Source organism: Opisthocomus hoazin, chromosome 2 (genome assembly GCF_030867145.1).
Source record: "Opisthocomus hoazin isolate bOpiHoa1 chromosome 2, bOpiHoa1.hap1, whole genome shotgun sequence".
Taxonomy (NCBI): domain Eukaryota; kingdom Metazoa; phylum Chordata; class Aves; order Opisthocomiformes; family Opisthocomidae; genus Opisthocomus; species Opisthocomus hoazin.
In genome coordinates, this window is record NC_134415.1 from 33,929,154 (window position 1) to 33,945,180 (window position 16,027).

The 16,027-nt window shown below is 43.6% G+C and overlaps 1 protein-coding gene across 4 annotated transcripts; it reads right to left on the reverse strand.

Moving 5' to 3' along the window:
• Positions 1 to 1,695: 1,695 nt before the first annotated feature.
• YPEL5 (yippee like 5) lies at positions 1,696 to 14,512 on the reverse strand. Of its 4 annotated transcripts, none has more exons than XM_075413135.1 (6): positions 14,418 to 14,512; positions 10,969 to 11,005; positions 10,806 to 10,870; positions 10,483 to 10,630; positions 5,559 to 5,731; positions 1,696 to 3,849 (listed from the first exon to the last, which is right to left on the reverse strand). In XM_075413135.1, the coding sequence occupies exons 5-6, from the start codon at positions 5,697 to 5,699 to the stop codon at positions 3,625 to 3,627; spliced, it is 366 nt and encodes a 121-aa protein (XP_075269250.1). In that variant the 5' UTR covers positions 5,700 to 5,731; positions 10,483 to 10,630; positions 10,806 to 10,870; positions 10,969 to 11,005; positions 14,418 to 14,512; the 3' UTR covers positions 1,696 to 3,624. The 4 variants fall into 4 exon arrangements, with proteins under 4 accessions (XP_075269250.1, XP_075269249.1, XP_075269248.1 ...); XM_075413134.1 differs by having other exon boundaries at positions 10,570 to 10,630; positions 10,962 to 11,005; XM_075413133.1 differs by having other exon boundaries at positions 10,962 to 11,005.
• Between the last annotated feature and the right edge of the window lie 1,515 nt (positions 14,513 to 16,027).

The following is a 16,027-nucleotide window of genomic DNA, read 5'->3' on the forward strand; positions in this document are numbered from 1 at the left end:
CAGTCACCTCTTGTTATACCTGGCAATTGTGTCCTGAACCGCAGCTTCACCGGTTCCTTACCTGTTCATCCACTGCTGATCTGACTGTTTCCTACAGCTCTGGCAGAAATCTGAAGAGACAAGTTTGCCCTGTAAGAATAAGCCTGTGTCAGCTGATCATAGCCATCCCCAGAGCCCAGTGTAATGCTACCTTTCCTAACAGAGCCACGAGATACAGCATGCCATTTCCAAAGTTCTTTTGAACATCCACAGAAAGCGTAACTAAAGTGCTTTTTCAATCCACAAACACAGCATCCGATCTTTTCATCTTCCCAAAGGTGTGTTTTGCTGAAACGGTAGTCAGCAGCTTTCATGAAGTACTTCATTTTTGGGTACACCCACACTACAACTACAGGAGCTCTGAGCAGCCTGGTCTAGTGGAAGATGTCCCTGCTTATGGCAGGGGGGTTGGAACCAGATGATCTTTAAGGTCCCTTCCAACCCTTATCATTCTATGATCGTGCAGGTAACATGAAAACTAATGTAGCTCATGTTAGGCAAAGGTCACAGCACCACTGCTAGCCCAAGCTGTGGCCCAAAAGCACAAATTCTGAGGTCTCCATAAACGCACAGTGGAGTCTGCTGTGCGCTGTCATGTCATTTCCCTGCTACCTTCTTGGTCGAAGACAGCACAGGCACACCATCACACACCAGGCACAGGTTCACTGTAGTGGCACATCTTGCTGTGCCAGCCATGCCTTGTTTGGGAATCCAAGGCTACTGCACTACTCCAAAACAACAAATATTTAATGCCAAATAGCAATGTCTTCTCTGTTGCAAGCAGTACTGTAAACCAATCGTCTTGTTCCCTACAGATAAGTTATCTGTATTCACACACAAAGCATCTCAAGGAGGAGCAGTCAAAATTTATGAGGCTAAACTCTCCCACAGAGCCATCAAGGTGATACAGAAGGGAACAGCATGTAAGCTAAAAGAGCAACTCGAGCTCTATTGTTTAAAAGCTGCAGTGGACTTGATTAAGCCTCGTAGGCTTTTAATGAATTCACCTCAATCTTGTTTTTCAAATTGTGGACTTTGGGGAAAGCAGTCTTTAACATCTCACAGTTTAGCATTCTACCAAAATGAAGAGATCTTAATGCAAGTTAGAATAAGACCCTCGGCCTCCATTACACCAATGTAACGATCCTCTCAGCTCAGTTCTTCAGCTACAGCTTATGAAGTTCACCAGCTGCTAGCAGAAGGCTACTCCCTAACATTTGCACGCAGAGAAAAAACGTCACAGAATTCCAGATACACAAATTCCCAATTCCTCAATTCCCAAGCCATTTCAGGAGCTAGAACTTCACATTTCTTGCAGAAGCTGGAGTTTTGCTTAGCCTGCTCTCTTTTCAAAGACCGGGAAGGACATTTGGCCCCCGGAATTCTATTAAATAAGCAATTTCCTGGTTTTATTCTCTCTTTAACAGGCTAAATTGAAGGCTTTCAAGTGTCCAAGCAGTATGCATGAAGCTTTACTTAGCACCTTCCAAAATCAACAGCACACTTTTTTACACCTATTGAGAGAGATGCTCAAAACAGTTTGTCGCTGTGCTGTAGAAATGCAACGATTTACTCAGTGTAGGGAATGGAAGACAGGTTATGTCATTCAGTTGACAGATTCCATAAAAATTACTCAAAAAGAACAGCAAATATCAGTTCAGGACAATACATACTTTATTGTACTGTAATGTCAGAAGTACAAGAATAGTACTGCAGAGAACCATGCTAATGGGGCTTTTAGGGTCTGTGAAGGACAGAAGTACAAGATAACGGGGTACTACTGTACTCAGTGCAAAAACTGATTCATTTGAGGCACAAGTACACTATTGTTTAAGCAGCTTGATTCAAGCACAGCTCTGGTATGTGATCTACTCTGTTTTCTTTCTATGTGACAATTCTATAATAAAGGTACTTTTACACGAAATAGGCAGTAGATTCAAGTCAGGGGTGTCCAAATTGCCACTTGTCAACCAAAAAAACTAAGAAAAAATACTCTGCATAGTCACCCTCCACATTCTAGTTTCAGATATGGAGCTGTGGCTAGTGAAGAAAAGTTACTCTGAAAGGTCAGAGCCCAGATCTGTTTGGTTGGGTGGGGTTTTTCCCCCTCTCTTGTATGTCTGTAGGTAACTTATTTCATGTTGATCACAATTTATCTAATATGAAAAAAAATAAACTTGTATCTTTGATAAGGAACCACATATATCTAACATTCAAATTAATTTCAGCCCTTGAGATCTTAACTTATGGCTTAAGACACAATGAAAGTGTTTGGGCACCCTTGAGTTAAGTTAACAAAGAGCATTTTTGCTAAAAAGGCAAGCAAGATCACTGTTTTGAACAGAGCTGACCTCTACAAGAAGAAAGCAGGAATCCAAGTCACTAGTTACTGCTAGGCTGACATGTACTGCTGCCCAGGAAGATAGAAATGTAACATCACAACAAAAAAATTCAACAAAGTTGAAAGATAAAGGTTTCAACACCAGAAGCAGCATTTGAAAACAAGCTGTTTAAGTTAATCTTTTCAAGAGATGCAGATTGCATAACTCTAGGCATGAACAAACATGCTGGCAATCTTCTCATTTTACACAGCAGCTGTGTTTAACATAGGAAGTTCTGGGTTTAAAGAAAGCTACTTGAAGAATTAAGATCTGCAATTGCCTGACTGCTTAATGAGATTAGTAGAGAAACAAAAAAAAAAAAAATTACTACTGAAACAGTCGTTTCTCAGTGGATCCCTATCATTACCAACACAGCTTCTGATCTGTAAGCAAGACTAAACAGACAACTATTATTTTATATTATTACTATGCTTATAAGTTACATCAGTTAAAATTAAAAAAAGCCAAGCAGTTTTGCCCTATTTCAAGAATAGTTTCCAATCAACACCAGTTTACATGGTGAATGGGACTTCACAAATAAACAAGGAATGGTGACATCTTTGGGTCAAGAACAACAAGAAATAATGGGCTCTGTGCTACCAATCAACCTCAACAAGAATATGGCACAAGGGCCAGCCCAAGCTGTACCAACACTGAACCTTTAGCACTCGGCACAAATTCGGATCTCTTTACTTCAGCTAGCAAATCAGGTGAAAAGACCAGGAAAAAAAAAAAAAAAACAACAACAAAAAAACCCCTAAAAACTTAAGCCAAAAATTGGAATATACTTTTTTAAAAAAATCTATAATTTTAAAATAACTTTATGCTGACATCAGTTTGTGCAAACTAAAAAAACCTCACTGATTTCTCTCTAACAAAAGACAAATCCCCCAAATATTTTCCTTTTAGCCCATTGCATCTGTAGATACAATCTCAACTCTAACAGATGTAAATCCAAGAGATAAAAAGATACAGCATCTGCACAACATTCTTTCTACAAACAGCTGCTGGAGGGAAAGTAAAATATAAACAGAATAAAGAAAGGAAGGTTCCATCTGAAATACTTTCACAGTCTTTCCCACTCTGTAGTCCACGAATCCGACTCTGATGCTAAGGTGACAGTGTATGTAAGCAGATTTTTTTTGTTGATTTTATTATTTTTGAGTTTCAATTGAAGAGAGCCTGCGCAGAGACTGAAGTCTCTTCAGGAATTGTCAGATGGAACATGCTCCTCAAATCCTTCACTCTCTCGGACCAACGCTCTTTCCAGGATAACACGGCCTTCCTTGTAGCGCTGGCTGTCTTCAGTGGCAAATTCATAGATCCAACCCAGTTTGCTGTTGCAGTTCTTGCAGCTCACGTCTCGAACCATGTGGCGGCCAGTGAGCATGACCCGATCCTGAACTTCACTGTATTGCAGATTTACCACCTGATACAAATACACAGGGGATAGGGAATAGAAAGGATTAGTCTGCCTAGAGCAAAGCTTGGTAACAATGTGCATGACTATCAACATTTTAAAAGTAATGAGCCGGGGGCACTGCACATGAACTGAAAACTGCAGTGTAGTAAGTCAACAGCCCTTGAAAATCTGCTTGAGAAGGTAACACTTGAAAGATGTGCTTCATGGGGATGTATAACCCTCACTGTTTAACTGAGAACATGAAATGCTACCACAAAATGCATGAGAGTGCAGAGAACTGTGTTCAACATTGGGTGAGAAATTCCTGGTGAACAGCTTGTAAACTGATCCATATTAATCCACTTGTAATATATGTAACCCATTTCTGCAGCTGATGTGATCACTTATTCCCAGGAATCAGAACCTAAACACTAAAAGGGGTACTACTTTAAAAATCCTGGAGTGCTTTTGAAATAACCTTCTAAGAAAAAGGAAGGCTCAGTGGCTGACAACGTAGGCGTTAAAACATTCACCTTTTTTTGTGTGCTTCCTCAGCAGTTTAAAATATACTTTTAACTTGTTTAGGCAGCAACACCACAGAACCAGGGTGTATAATTCCATCTGAATTAAAAGTTGATGTCAGAACTATATCCAAACTGCTAACATGCAGTAGGATTCTAAAAGATGGGGCTGCACTGCTTTCTCCGCTTTCCACCTGACTGTGCTTGCTCTCTCTGCTTCAGATACCAGGGTTCTGACTGCAGAAATGTGAAAAAAAAATAAAAAAAAAAAAATCAAACTTCTGTGATTAAACCCCACTATTTAACACAAGAAAAAATGGAACCCAGGATCCAGTGCTTATTGGAAGAGAAAGAAATCAGACGCACAGCTCTTTCATAGCTATGCAGCCTAATACTTAGAAATACTACTGACAGGAGTCAGCATACCAGAAATCCCAAGGCCAAGCACAGTTAAGTGAAGACATTACTGATGCCTCTATCAACTCTGCCAATGACCAATTGGCTTTCAAGAAAAAAACCCCAAACAACACACTAATGATTACATGACCAGGAACTTTGTCAGAAAGCAAAGGATGATCACTGTTTTTTTCACTAAGTCTAATGGACCAGTCTATACGGAAGGATTAACAAATAATGCTAAAATTCACTTAGAGTTACGACTTCCATATTTCAATCTGTTGAATTAAATCAAATTTGATCAATTAAAAAATATTAAACTAAATCAGAGTATTATTGCCTGTAAAAGAGATTGTGGTTACCTAAAGTTGCCAAACTACTGTTAGCTTAAATGCATTTTAGAAATTAAACAGAATACTATCTAGACCTTTTTTTTAACTGAGTAAAAGTGCAAAAACCTTCAAAACTCTCTGATAGAGAGACAGACAAAAGATACTCTCACAGTGAATTTGCGGCTCATATTACAGAAGTCTCAAAAGCTAAAACTCCGTGCATTTTGGCATGATGCCTCTAGACGCACAATCCTCTCTACAGTCTTTTAGTATTGCAGATAAACCAATTTATATAGCTTGCCATCAACAGCAAATGCCTAATTTGACTTCAAAGACAGCTGAACAGAACACAGTAAAAATTAGAAAATTAAAATAGCAATTACAGAGCACTTTAGCCATGAAGTTTTTTAGTTTTGATGCCAGATTCATATCCCACAAACTCATTTTTCAAAAGCAAATAGTAGTTCCTCCTCAGCTTCTTACCAACCTTGTTAAAAAGAAAGGCTCTTCCCGTGGCCCCTGTAAAACGAGTGGAGATGAGCTCAGAACGATTGGTCAGAATCGTGTCACAGTTCGCACAGGAGAACAGGCGAGTGCCACCAATATGATCCAGAAAAATTCTTCCCATTTTTAGAACTTACGTAAGTTTATATTCAAGACCTGAAAGCAAAAAGAAATATCATGTACATGTAAAAAAAACCACCCCATAGATACAGCAGAATGTTCTGCAAACCAATTCAGCTAATGACTGCAAAGGTTCTTTCTTTCACAGATAAATTACTGAACTTACAGACTGCATTCACCCTGTCTCATCCAGGCAAGTTCTTTCCCAAAGTGACCATCTTACCAATAAGATGACACACTTTGATACAAACTTGTTACATTAATTGAGCAAAACATGAACTGAAACCTTTAAAATATTTCAGATATTTCTGGACCACTACTGGACCCTACAGTTGTTAAACTCAAAAGTTTCCACTTCTTTTCTATTTTCTTTTCCTGTTTAATACAATAGTGAAATTCCATTCCAGTATATCCCCAACGACTCACTCATCTTAGTCAGCACTGGGAAATGAAGCACTGAGCAGTGCATAGAGTCACCAAGACAATTATAGTTTAATTTTCCCAAGTCACCTCCCCTTTTTAAAATATATATTTATTTTGTCACTTCCCCTCAGCTTTGCACACTTTATCACTTGCAACCACACACCACCACCATCCAGGATGCTTTAGTCTTCTAGTATAACAGACTGGGCTACTCTATTTGACTTGACACTTCTTGGTTTCATATACTTAACAACATAGGAAAGGTTTGGATGACATTTCACATAACAAGCAATCCACCCAGTCTTTACACCAGACAGTTTTACATGCAAACGTTTAAAGCTGTCTAATCTAAATACAAAATGCTGTGTCATTTACCTACGCTATTTCCAATGCATCACCACTAAAATACCTGAGCAACTCCACAATGAGCAGAAAAAGAGAGCTTAGAAAGCTTATAGCAGCAGATCTGCAGCACCTGATAAATAAGCTTCTTCATTGCCTGGGGAAATTAAAGTATCTCACCAACTTCATACCAACTAACATAAATTACTCAAAGTTAACTAGGAAGCAGGCACAGAACATACCAGACAGCTGAAAACTTAAATCACGAAGGATGAGGTAAAATGACAAAAGAATTAAATGATGATGCTATTTCCATTTCGACTGCATAAGTTTTTATGACTAAATATCTATAGTTAAACAAGTTAAATATACCTCCATTTATGCTTCAGATGTGCAATCAAAAAGAGTATTGTCTCTGCTTTTGTCATGCACAGCAATCCAAAGGAAATCTGACACACTGCAATATTAGTCGTGTGGGTTTTACTTTTCAGAGCAGGAGACAGTGTGCTGTTCATAGAGAAATTAATCAAATTTTGTGCTCATCAAGTTAAATATTCTATGTCAACTGCCTTTAAGAAGCACAAATACCTAAATTAAACCCATTTCAAGTTTTAGGGAATCAGTTTCTTAAACCTTACTCCAACATGCACAAAGCAAATGGACTAAACATGCACCTGCACGCAGAGAATTTAAAATACCATTTTTACATGTAAAAGTCATAAGTCACTAACATCATGATTTTTTTTCAACTGCTTTATTTCACCACTTTGTTTTCTTACAATATGTGGTAATAAAAAGGGCTCCTGATATTGAACAAAGGGATTTTAGCACAAGTTCGTTACATTCACATTTTTCAAATCACTGTTAGTCTTCTTTATCCCATCTGAAGAATACATAAAAATTCAAAGCAACAGAATGACTCTTTACTTTAAAGTTGATATAATACCCATTTCTCTTCTTGAAAGGATAAATAAAACATGTCTTAAGTTTGACAAAAATACCTCAAAGACTTAGCTGAGTGTAGGGGTGTGACTCCTTGTGACTCCACTCAAAATATAGGAAGTGTTTTCCTTCAATTTCTCTAAGCATTATACCTTTCTAATATACCTTTATCCTTCCTAGCAAGCAAGGGCAAAAGAAAAAATTAAAATGTGAATAGTGACAGCACGAAGGAAAATCAACAGACTAAAAGTGTGAATAAACAAGTATCAGACAAAGTCTCCAACCATAAGAAACCACAAATACAAGCAATAAAAGCAATTGTGACAGATATTCCCATAAGGCACTTGGCCTAGCTCCATGTGCCATCCTTACTAATTTTGGATAGTGTTATTTTTGTGTTGACTGCACTGTGGATTAAAAACAATTATCTGATCATAAGTTATTGCAAATGTGGAGTCAACACCCAAGGGGGTATTTCTTTCAGGGTAAACACAATGCTCACCCTGTCAGTATTTTTAGAAGCTAACATAAACCAAATCCAAAACCATCCCTCTCTTTTACCAAAAGCAACACAAACACTAAGCTTGGTAAGTAACAAGAACAGATCCATTACACAGACTAACTTTGCAAAGCATGCCGTTTTGAAAAATGTGCATCTGAACACTGAAAATGCAAATACATCACCTATCTAGAAACATAACTCCTGTTACTGCACCCAGAAAAGCAGTAACCCAGAGTAACTAAAAACAAAATTTTAAGACTTCAGAAGAGAGCGTGAGTGTAATTCTCACAAACAAGTTAGAAGGCAAAGCGACATACAGATGCATTACTTCTGGATGTGGCATCACGCACAGACTGATGTGTTGAGTCCTGAAGATACTGAACATCAAAATAAACGCATAAACAAACACGTTCAAAGACACAAGGCTTAAAAACCTGCCCAGTAATACAAGGCCTAAAATCTTGAATTATTTATATCACCCCAAAAAGCTGAAAGTAACCTCATCAAGTATCTAAACGAGAAAGAAACTTCCAACACAACTCAGGTCCCAACAGAAAGACAAAGGGAGATTCATTTGCTGATAGAACAAGGCTGTGAGAATTTACCCTAAAGTTACAGCAGAATCTAATAAACCAACTGGTACTGAAACAATTTTCTTCAGAATAGTGTATAAGAAAACATGTATTCCTGAAATAAATTAATACACATTTAAAAATCTAGACAATTAAATTCTACAATCTGCGTTATAACAGTCAAAACAGATTAGAGTATTTTTTGAGAAACTGCTAAAGTAATGTAATCCTACTAGAATGTCTAATGTTTAGAATAACCTTTACACTTGACTGCCCCATGGTAGACACCAGTGAAAATAGGTATCAGCCCACAACTATCATTAGTTCTCAGTTTTTGATTGCTACAGGATTTCAGTGAATCACCTTACATTAGTCTTTATGTTACTGCTCACAGCAGTAAAAAGTAGAAAAAAGTTACAGAATGACTGCTACTAAGGCAGCCTTCAAATGCTGCATTTGATTATGAGTTTTCTAAATAAGCTAACAAGGAACTTTTGCTTTTTCTTCTCATATAAGTTAGAGAAGTTAATTTCAACTCAGGGTAATTTCATGTACCCCCTTCTCCCCCCTGCCCCCAAGCTAAAAAGAGAGTATTCACTTATAAAACTAATTCAGAAGGTACTTGCTGTGGAAGCAGATTGTTCTCCCCTTCTGTAAAGATCCTAAATCCTGTAGGGTATGCTCACAGTACACTGGAAAAACCAGAAGCACAACAGAACAAGGGAAAGCAATTTTCCATTGCTCTCAGGCTCATATCCCTTACATACAGAAGTGGTGTGTACAAAGTCACCCAAGATAACCGTGTAATTTTTTTTTCCCCTACAGTTTTCACTTCCCATGTAAAAGGTGTGGGCGTCTATTTATGTTCACACATACATAAACGATCTGAAAAAAAGCCACTTATAGGCAGCTTTTATAGGCAGTAGGAGGGCTCTCTTATGAGAAGAGAAGCCAAAGAATTGTGAAACATTAAAGCATTGCTAAAGCTTAAGATTCTCCAACTAGGGTAAGACACAAGAACTGTGCTTACCCATTCATCCACTCTCTACATTTGGAAACTGTGAAAATAACTTCCACTGGTTCACAGAGCCAGTCAAGTTCCCTATTGCTATTCACAGCCCCAGGAATGACACTACCGTATCACACCAATTCCACCATGCTACTAGAATTTTCAGAAGCAGTGGACAGGAATTTCGGTTATTCACAAAACCAAATGCTGAGAAAAAAATAGAGATTTTTTTTTTCCCCGTGACTTCATCTCTAAAGTCAGCTAACCACTCTTTGTTGGGTATGTGCCAGTGATGAAGTCCTAGTGATCCTCATGCAAATTACAAAACACAAGTCAGAATACTAAATTTATGGCTCCCATGTAAAGCAGGCAGACTTACTTACTTTCACTGATAGGATATAAAGTATCTACCACTTGTCAAATCTACGCAGTTCAAAAGGACAGGTACTTCTATGAACTGCGAGCAGATGCTGCTGTGTCATTAGTGGGCACCCTGACCACCGTTATCAACCTGCATTCTCGCGAGGACCTTTAGCAGAACAATCGATGATAGCCTGTGTTACTTAGCTCATGATAGCTTGTATTACCTAGCTGGTAAGGCCCGCTCACAGTGTATTAGTTTGACAATACAAACCCTTATACAACTTCTTACTCATCTTGTTGCACAATGTGAAACATTTCCTGCCTGCCTGCATGCTTCTCCCAGTGAGTGCATGGACAGACAGGAAACACGAGCACTGTGGCTGTGTGCTGTAGTATGTGCCCCTAGAGCAGTGTGCTCCCAAACTTCCAACTGTCTGTCCGTGTTGATTTTGGCAATGCTGAGAAACAGCTGACATTCAACAGCTTCAATCTGACCACTACCTGCACACACAGCTGAAATTACCTGAAGCACTACTTGGTTGGTATTTGTACTACCTGGTCTGCCTACCTTCGCAAGCAATAAAGAACAAAAAAGTAACACAAAGAATTATTTATTAACATTTTTAAAACTAACAGTCAGTGTTTTCTTGTCCCAGAGTGCATCTCTTGAAGACAGGACCGTCAACGTTTGGAAGCCAGCAGGCACTTTATATATACACACCGGACTGTGGATATTTCAGGAGCCTCAGCGTTGCTTCAGCACCATCTACTGCATTTCAGATCTACAACAGAGAACAGCTGCTAGTTAAAGGATAAAAAACTACGACAGCCTCTCTCGCCATTTCACCGACAAAAAACGTTTTCCTTTGTATGGTGAGCCAACAAGCACTCTCTCCCCCTTGAAAAAGGGCCGTGTGTTCCCCTAGGCACAGTAAAACATTGTCGGGATATACTTACTCCGGAACCGGGCTTAAACTTCATCTTCGCATCTCAGGAACAAGGTTTAAGATTCCCCTTCTCATCTGAGAGATGGACGAAAAAGAATACTTAGCACAGCTACACAAGACCACACATTAAAGAATAACTGGGTAAGCAAAAAGAAGTAAAACTTACTCTTTACCTTCCCGGGTTTCTGCTGCTCACAAGTGGCAGTGCATCTGAAAATACAGGTGCGGTCAGTCTCCTGGGAGGTCTGAGATTCAGCCGCCTGCTGCCGACTTCTGCAACTGTTGCAGTAAGCAGGGCCCAGCCTCTGGCCTCTGCCTACAGGCAGAATTCGTTACCAGAAAGCGCCACATGTAGCCAAGTGTGCAAAAAGAAAGTGAACTGGAACGGTATGCTACCCTCATTAGACCCATCCAGCTACTGTCACACACTGTACATGGAAGTTAACACGGTCAAACGACTGAAGAGACTCCGGCAAAGCAATGAAAGCCGTGCCCAGACGCAGCACACGGCACCCACCTAGAACAGGGCAGCTTGCAGGATGCAACTGCTTTTGTGCAAGTCACACTAGTCCAGTTTTCTATTGCAGGCTCCAGGAGTTCTATTGCAGACTGGCTTTATTTCCAGGTAAGGCAAAAGCATCACACTGGGACACTGGTATTTAATTAAGTTAACATAACATTTCATTGGTGTATGCAAACACTAATACAGCATAGTTTGTTTCAAGTTTACAGAGAGCAGAGCCATACAGATGGGTGCTTGCTTCTAATACAGCCCCCATACCTCAGCATCTCCCACACAGTAACCTACACCCTCATAACATTCTTGCTAGATAACATATAAAAGTATTAGTTTACAAACGGTATCAGACTAAGATTAATTTTTTCCCCACTACCACACGGAAAGTCCAAAAGCAGCAACTACTCCTGTCTCCTTGCTTCTTATTTCCTTCCTTTTTCCCCCCTTCACTTCCTGTCTCCTCTTTCCCTTCCCTAAGAGAGGAAAGTATCACCTTTTCCTCTCTTAATTCCTCAACTGTTTTAAAAAAAGCTGTATTTCCTGGTTTTGTAATAAATGTATTCTTATTTAACTAAGCAGATAAGACAACACTTGCCTGTTAATCCATTCTGCAACTTTCAGAAAGCTAAACTAATTCAGATTTTCTGTTTTCATTAATGTTAGTGCTGGAGTGATACAAACCTTCACCCGAAGACACCACTGATTTCACGAATCATGGGGGGGGAGTGGAATCAAATAAACTAACTTTAAAAAAATGGCAAAGAGACAGCAATCATCCAAACTTCCATACAAACTACATCCACTGGCAGGTAGCTTGCCAATAGGCTTAGTACATCACAAGAAATTCTTATTATCAACTAGGAAAACTCCTAAACATAAGTAAAGGCTCCAAAATTAAAAACAGCCTTGCTACCAAACATCCACAGTGTACAGGCATTTCCTCTACACATTTAACAAGATATTTTAAAGTTAAATCTTGCTTAAGGGAATTGTGTATTTCAACAAGAGCTGAGCAACTCAAGATTTCAACATAGGTCAAGTGATAGTAAACAAAAATGAACCAATGACCTGACTTGGACAACACTACTTTAAGCTTGTGATGACTACCAGCTGAGGGAATGCTAAATATATATATATATATATTTGTATGCATGTGTACATCTCTCAGTCTGTCACATGACAAGTAACAAATCTCGTCTGTTCTTGTCATCTTCTCTATTGGGCTTTGAGGTGCAATTTTTTTTCATCCTCACTCACTTGGCAGCCACATCTGAAACTCATTATTATTATTAAAATCTATACATAACTAATAGAATGCAGTTCTAATTGTTTAAGTACTTCAACAACTACAAATTGTAGTGAAAGTAGCAGATGACAGAAGCCTCCAAATAACGTTTCTAAAGACTAACATCAGAAATAGAGAGTAATGCTCAAAAATGGACAGTTTCATTTGTCACAGACATTACTTCAATTCAGCTACCCAGAATGAGTCTGTACATAGGAAGGTTATATATAGCTGTTACATAGCTATATATATATATATATAGCTATACATATAGCTATCTAGCTGAACCAGCAGCCTGAGGGAATCTTTACAACCATGGAGCACCCTCCCTCACTTTCTGCCATCAGTCACAAACATCAGTCATGCTAACAGCCAAGGTATCACCAGGAGCTGTTGACACCACGAGTTGCCCTGCGACACCCACCACTCCGAGCAGAGCCAGGCCCTCCCCATGTCTCTCTCTCACGAGCCCTGCATACTCACCCTGTGGTTCCTTCAACCTAACCCTAACGCTGTGTTTATCGTGTAAAGAAGACAAAGGAAATACAATTTATTAAATTCTACCACTACGTTGGTCCAAAACACAGCGTTTATTCTTACACGAGCGTGCTGGATTAATCTAACCTGTATCTGCTGGCACGGCACAGCCGAGGTCTGCACACGGGGCAGGCAGATGCCAGCCTTCGCCTTCCTTTTTGCTTTGACCAGAACCTTTTCCACAGAGAAAAGGCCAGAACCTTTTCCACAGAGAAAAGGTTCTTGCCAAAGACTTGATTTCCCTGGGAACCCGCACTCTCCCGGGAAAGCCGAGCCGAGGAGCTGACAGGCGAGGCTGGCGCCCGGCTGACAGAGCGGCGAGCACCTCCACCGGCAGCGCCCGCCGGCTTCCCGCGAGGGTCACCCACCGGGCAGCGGGCTTACTGGGGGCTGCCGCCGCGGCCCGCCCGGCCCCACGGCGCGGCGAAGCAGCAGCGCCTCCTCCTCGGGAAGGCAGCGCAGAGCGGCCCAGGGTCACGCCGCGGGTGGGAGGTGGAGGGGGGGGGCGGCGGTCCCCACCCCTCCCCAGCCCACGCGTGCGCGCTGGGGCCGCGCGCGCCGCGGCCGTTGCCCCGCACAAAGCCCCGCGCGGGGGCGGGCCCCAGCTGAGCGCCGTCACGGGGGCGCGCGCAGCCAACCGCCGCCGGCTCGGCCCCCGGCGCCGCCGCCGGGCGCTGCCGGCAGCGCAGGCAACTTGACAACAAACAGGAGGAAACAGCTGACGGGAGGCCCAGCCGCCGCCGCCGCCGTGAGGGGCGCCCGGGCCGACCAGCTCCGCGGCGGCGCGGGGGGGGGGGGGGAACGGACACACGACGCGGCGGCACGGCTCCTCGTTCCCCCGCCCGGGGCCCCGCACGAGAACCGGCCCGAAAAGTTGCCCCCCCCCCCCCCCCCCCAACCCGGGGAGGAGAGCTGGCGGCGCGGGGCCGGGGGAGGAAGTTGTGGCCGCGGCGGGGAGGGGGTGCTCGGTGCCGGCCCCGGGCGGAGGGCCGGGCAGGAAGGCTGGGCGGCGCTGGGAGACGCTGGCGGAGGAAGGGACGGGGTGGAGGAAGGCCGGTGCTTTGTCGCGGCGCCGGGCCGCAGCGGGGCGGGCAGGGCCGCCGCTGCCCCCCTTGGTGCCGCCGGGCCGGAGGGGAGCGGCTCGCCCGGGGCCCCGCCGCAGCCCGACAAGACACAGTGCCGCGGCCCCGAGAGGCGGCCGCCACCTCCCTCCCCCGGCGCCGGCGCCCCGCCCCGGTCTCCCCGGGCAGCGCGCGGCGCGGCGCGGCCCCCCGCCCGGTTACCTGGCGCAGGGGAGCGGCGGCGGCGGCTCCGTACCCGGTGTCTTCCCCCCGCCCTCCACAGCCCCGACGCTCCGGCTCGGCGGCGCAGCTCCGCCCCCTCGCGGCCCCGCCCCCGCCTCACGTCAATCAGCGCTGTCAAGGCCCCACCCCCAGTCGCCTCACGGCCGCTCCGGGCGGGACGGCGGCGACGAGGCTGGGCGATGCGGAGTGGGGGCTGGCCGGCACCGCTCAGCCCTTCCCCGCCCGCCAAGTCTCCTCTCCCAGGCGCCGGTCGGCGGCCACCCCGAGCCCTTCGCTCCCTCCGTCTGCCGCCCGGGCCCGTCAGCAGCACCCACCGCTTGCTGCCGACAGCCAGAGCCACGGTGGGCACGCAGGGCAGGCCTCGCTGCACCCCGGGAGCACATCGCTGTAGGCCTGGCTGGGAGGAAGGGGGTCCCGTCTCCAGGCCTGCTCTCCGCCCCAGGCCCAAGGAGTTGGCCTGCCCAGGCAGTGAACTTCACCGTGCCACAGGCCCGTGAGGGTTGGCGTTGGGGAAGGGCACAGAGATGGCTGTCAGCCACATCCTCACCTCAGTGAAGCTGCGACAGATACTGCATGCAGTGTTTCAGGCCACTCGAGTTGAAATCTTCACGTGACACCTTTAATACTGCCCATGATGGAGGTGAAAGATAGGGAAGAAAGAGGTGGTGTGCTTGTGGCCCTTCTTGGCCATTGGTTGCGAACGGTATCAATTCCCTGTCAGTTTTAATAGCTCAGTTATCGCACACAGATTGCATCCTTGGCAAATAAACAGTGGTCTTGGCCAAAATACAACAACAAAAAAAATCCTTTCGAGTTGTTGATTATGAAAAAGACATGAAAAGGGATGTTTTTATACTTCTGCTATGGGGCAAGCCATGCCATTTTAAGGATTTCTGTTCTGAGAACATCACATCCATGTTAGAGAAAGTGTATTTTTCATGTATGGCAATTCCTGGGCCTATCTGTGTGGTATCACCAGAGGAATTACAGCAGTAATTGCAGGAAGGAATGACTCAGCAGGACTCTTCTGCCATTTCACATCAAAGGCAAAGGGACATCTCTGTGAACGTATGGCAGGCAGCACATAATTGTGTGCCCAGCTGTTCTTCAGTTTGCGTCTGCTTGCATGGACTCTTACTATTAGAAGTAGCCAGGCAGGGGGATACACGACCACCTGCATGAGGTAGACAGTCAGTGATGAGTCAACATGGATATGTTAGGAACTGCTGTTTGCTTTGGGCAGAACTCCAAAAAATCAGATCTCTTCAGTATGGTCAGCTCTGGCCTGAACCTGAACAGAGCTAAGCATTGACGTTTCTCATTGTCCTGTCACCAGCCTCTCTCTGGATCATGCCATGGAAGTGAAAAGTGTTGGAGCCACCTGTCAGACAGCAATCGCCTCTTAATTAATGGCACAGGGACAACAGAAGTACTAAGAATATTAGAAGGAAGCCGTAAAGACCATTCCTAGGGTCCCATTAACCACCAGCAAATGGAGGAAATAACTGTTCTCACATGCCCTGTTTGCCAACAGATTGACCTGATCTGCTGGTGTGCCTCACTGGATAAGTGTGAGCTTTGTCCTGAGT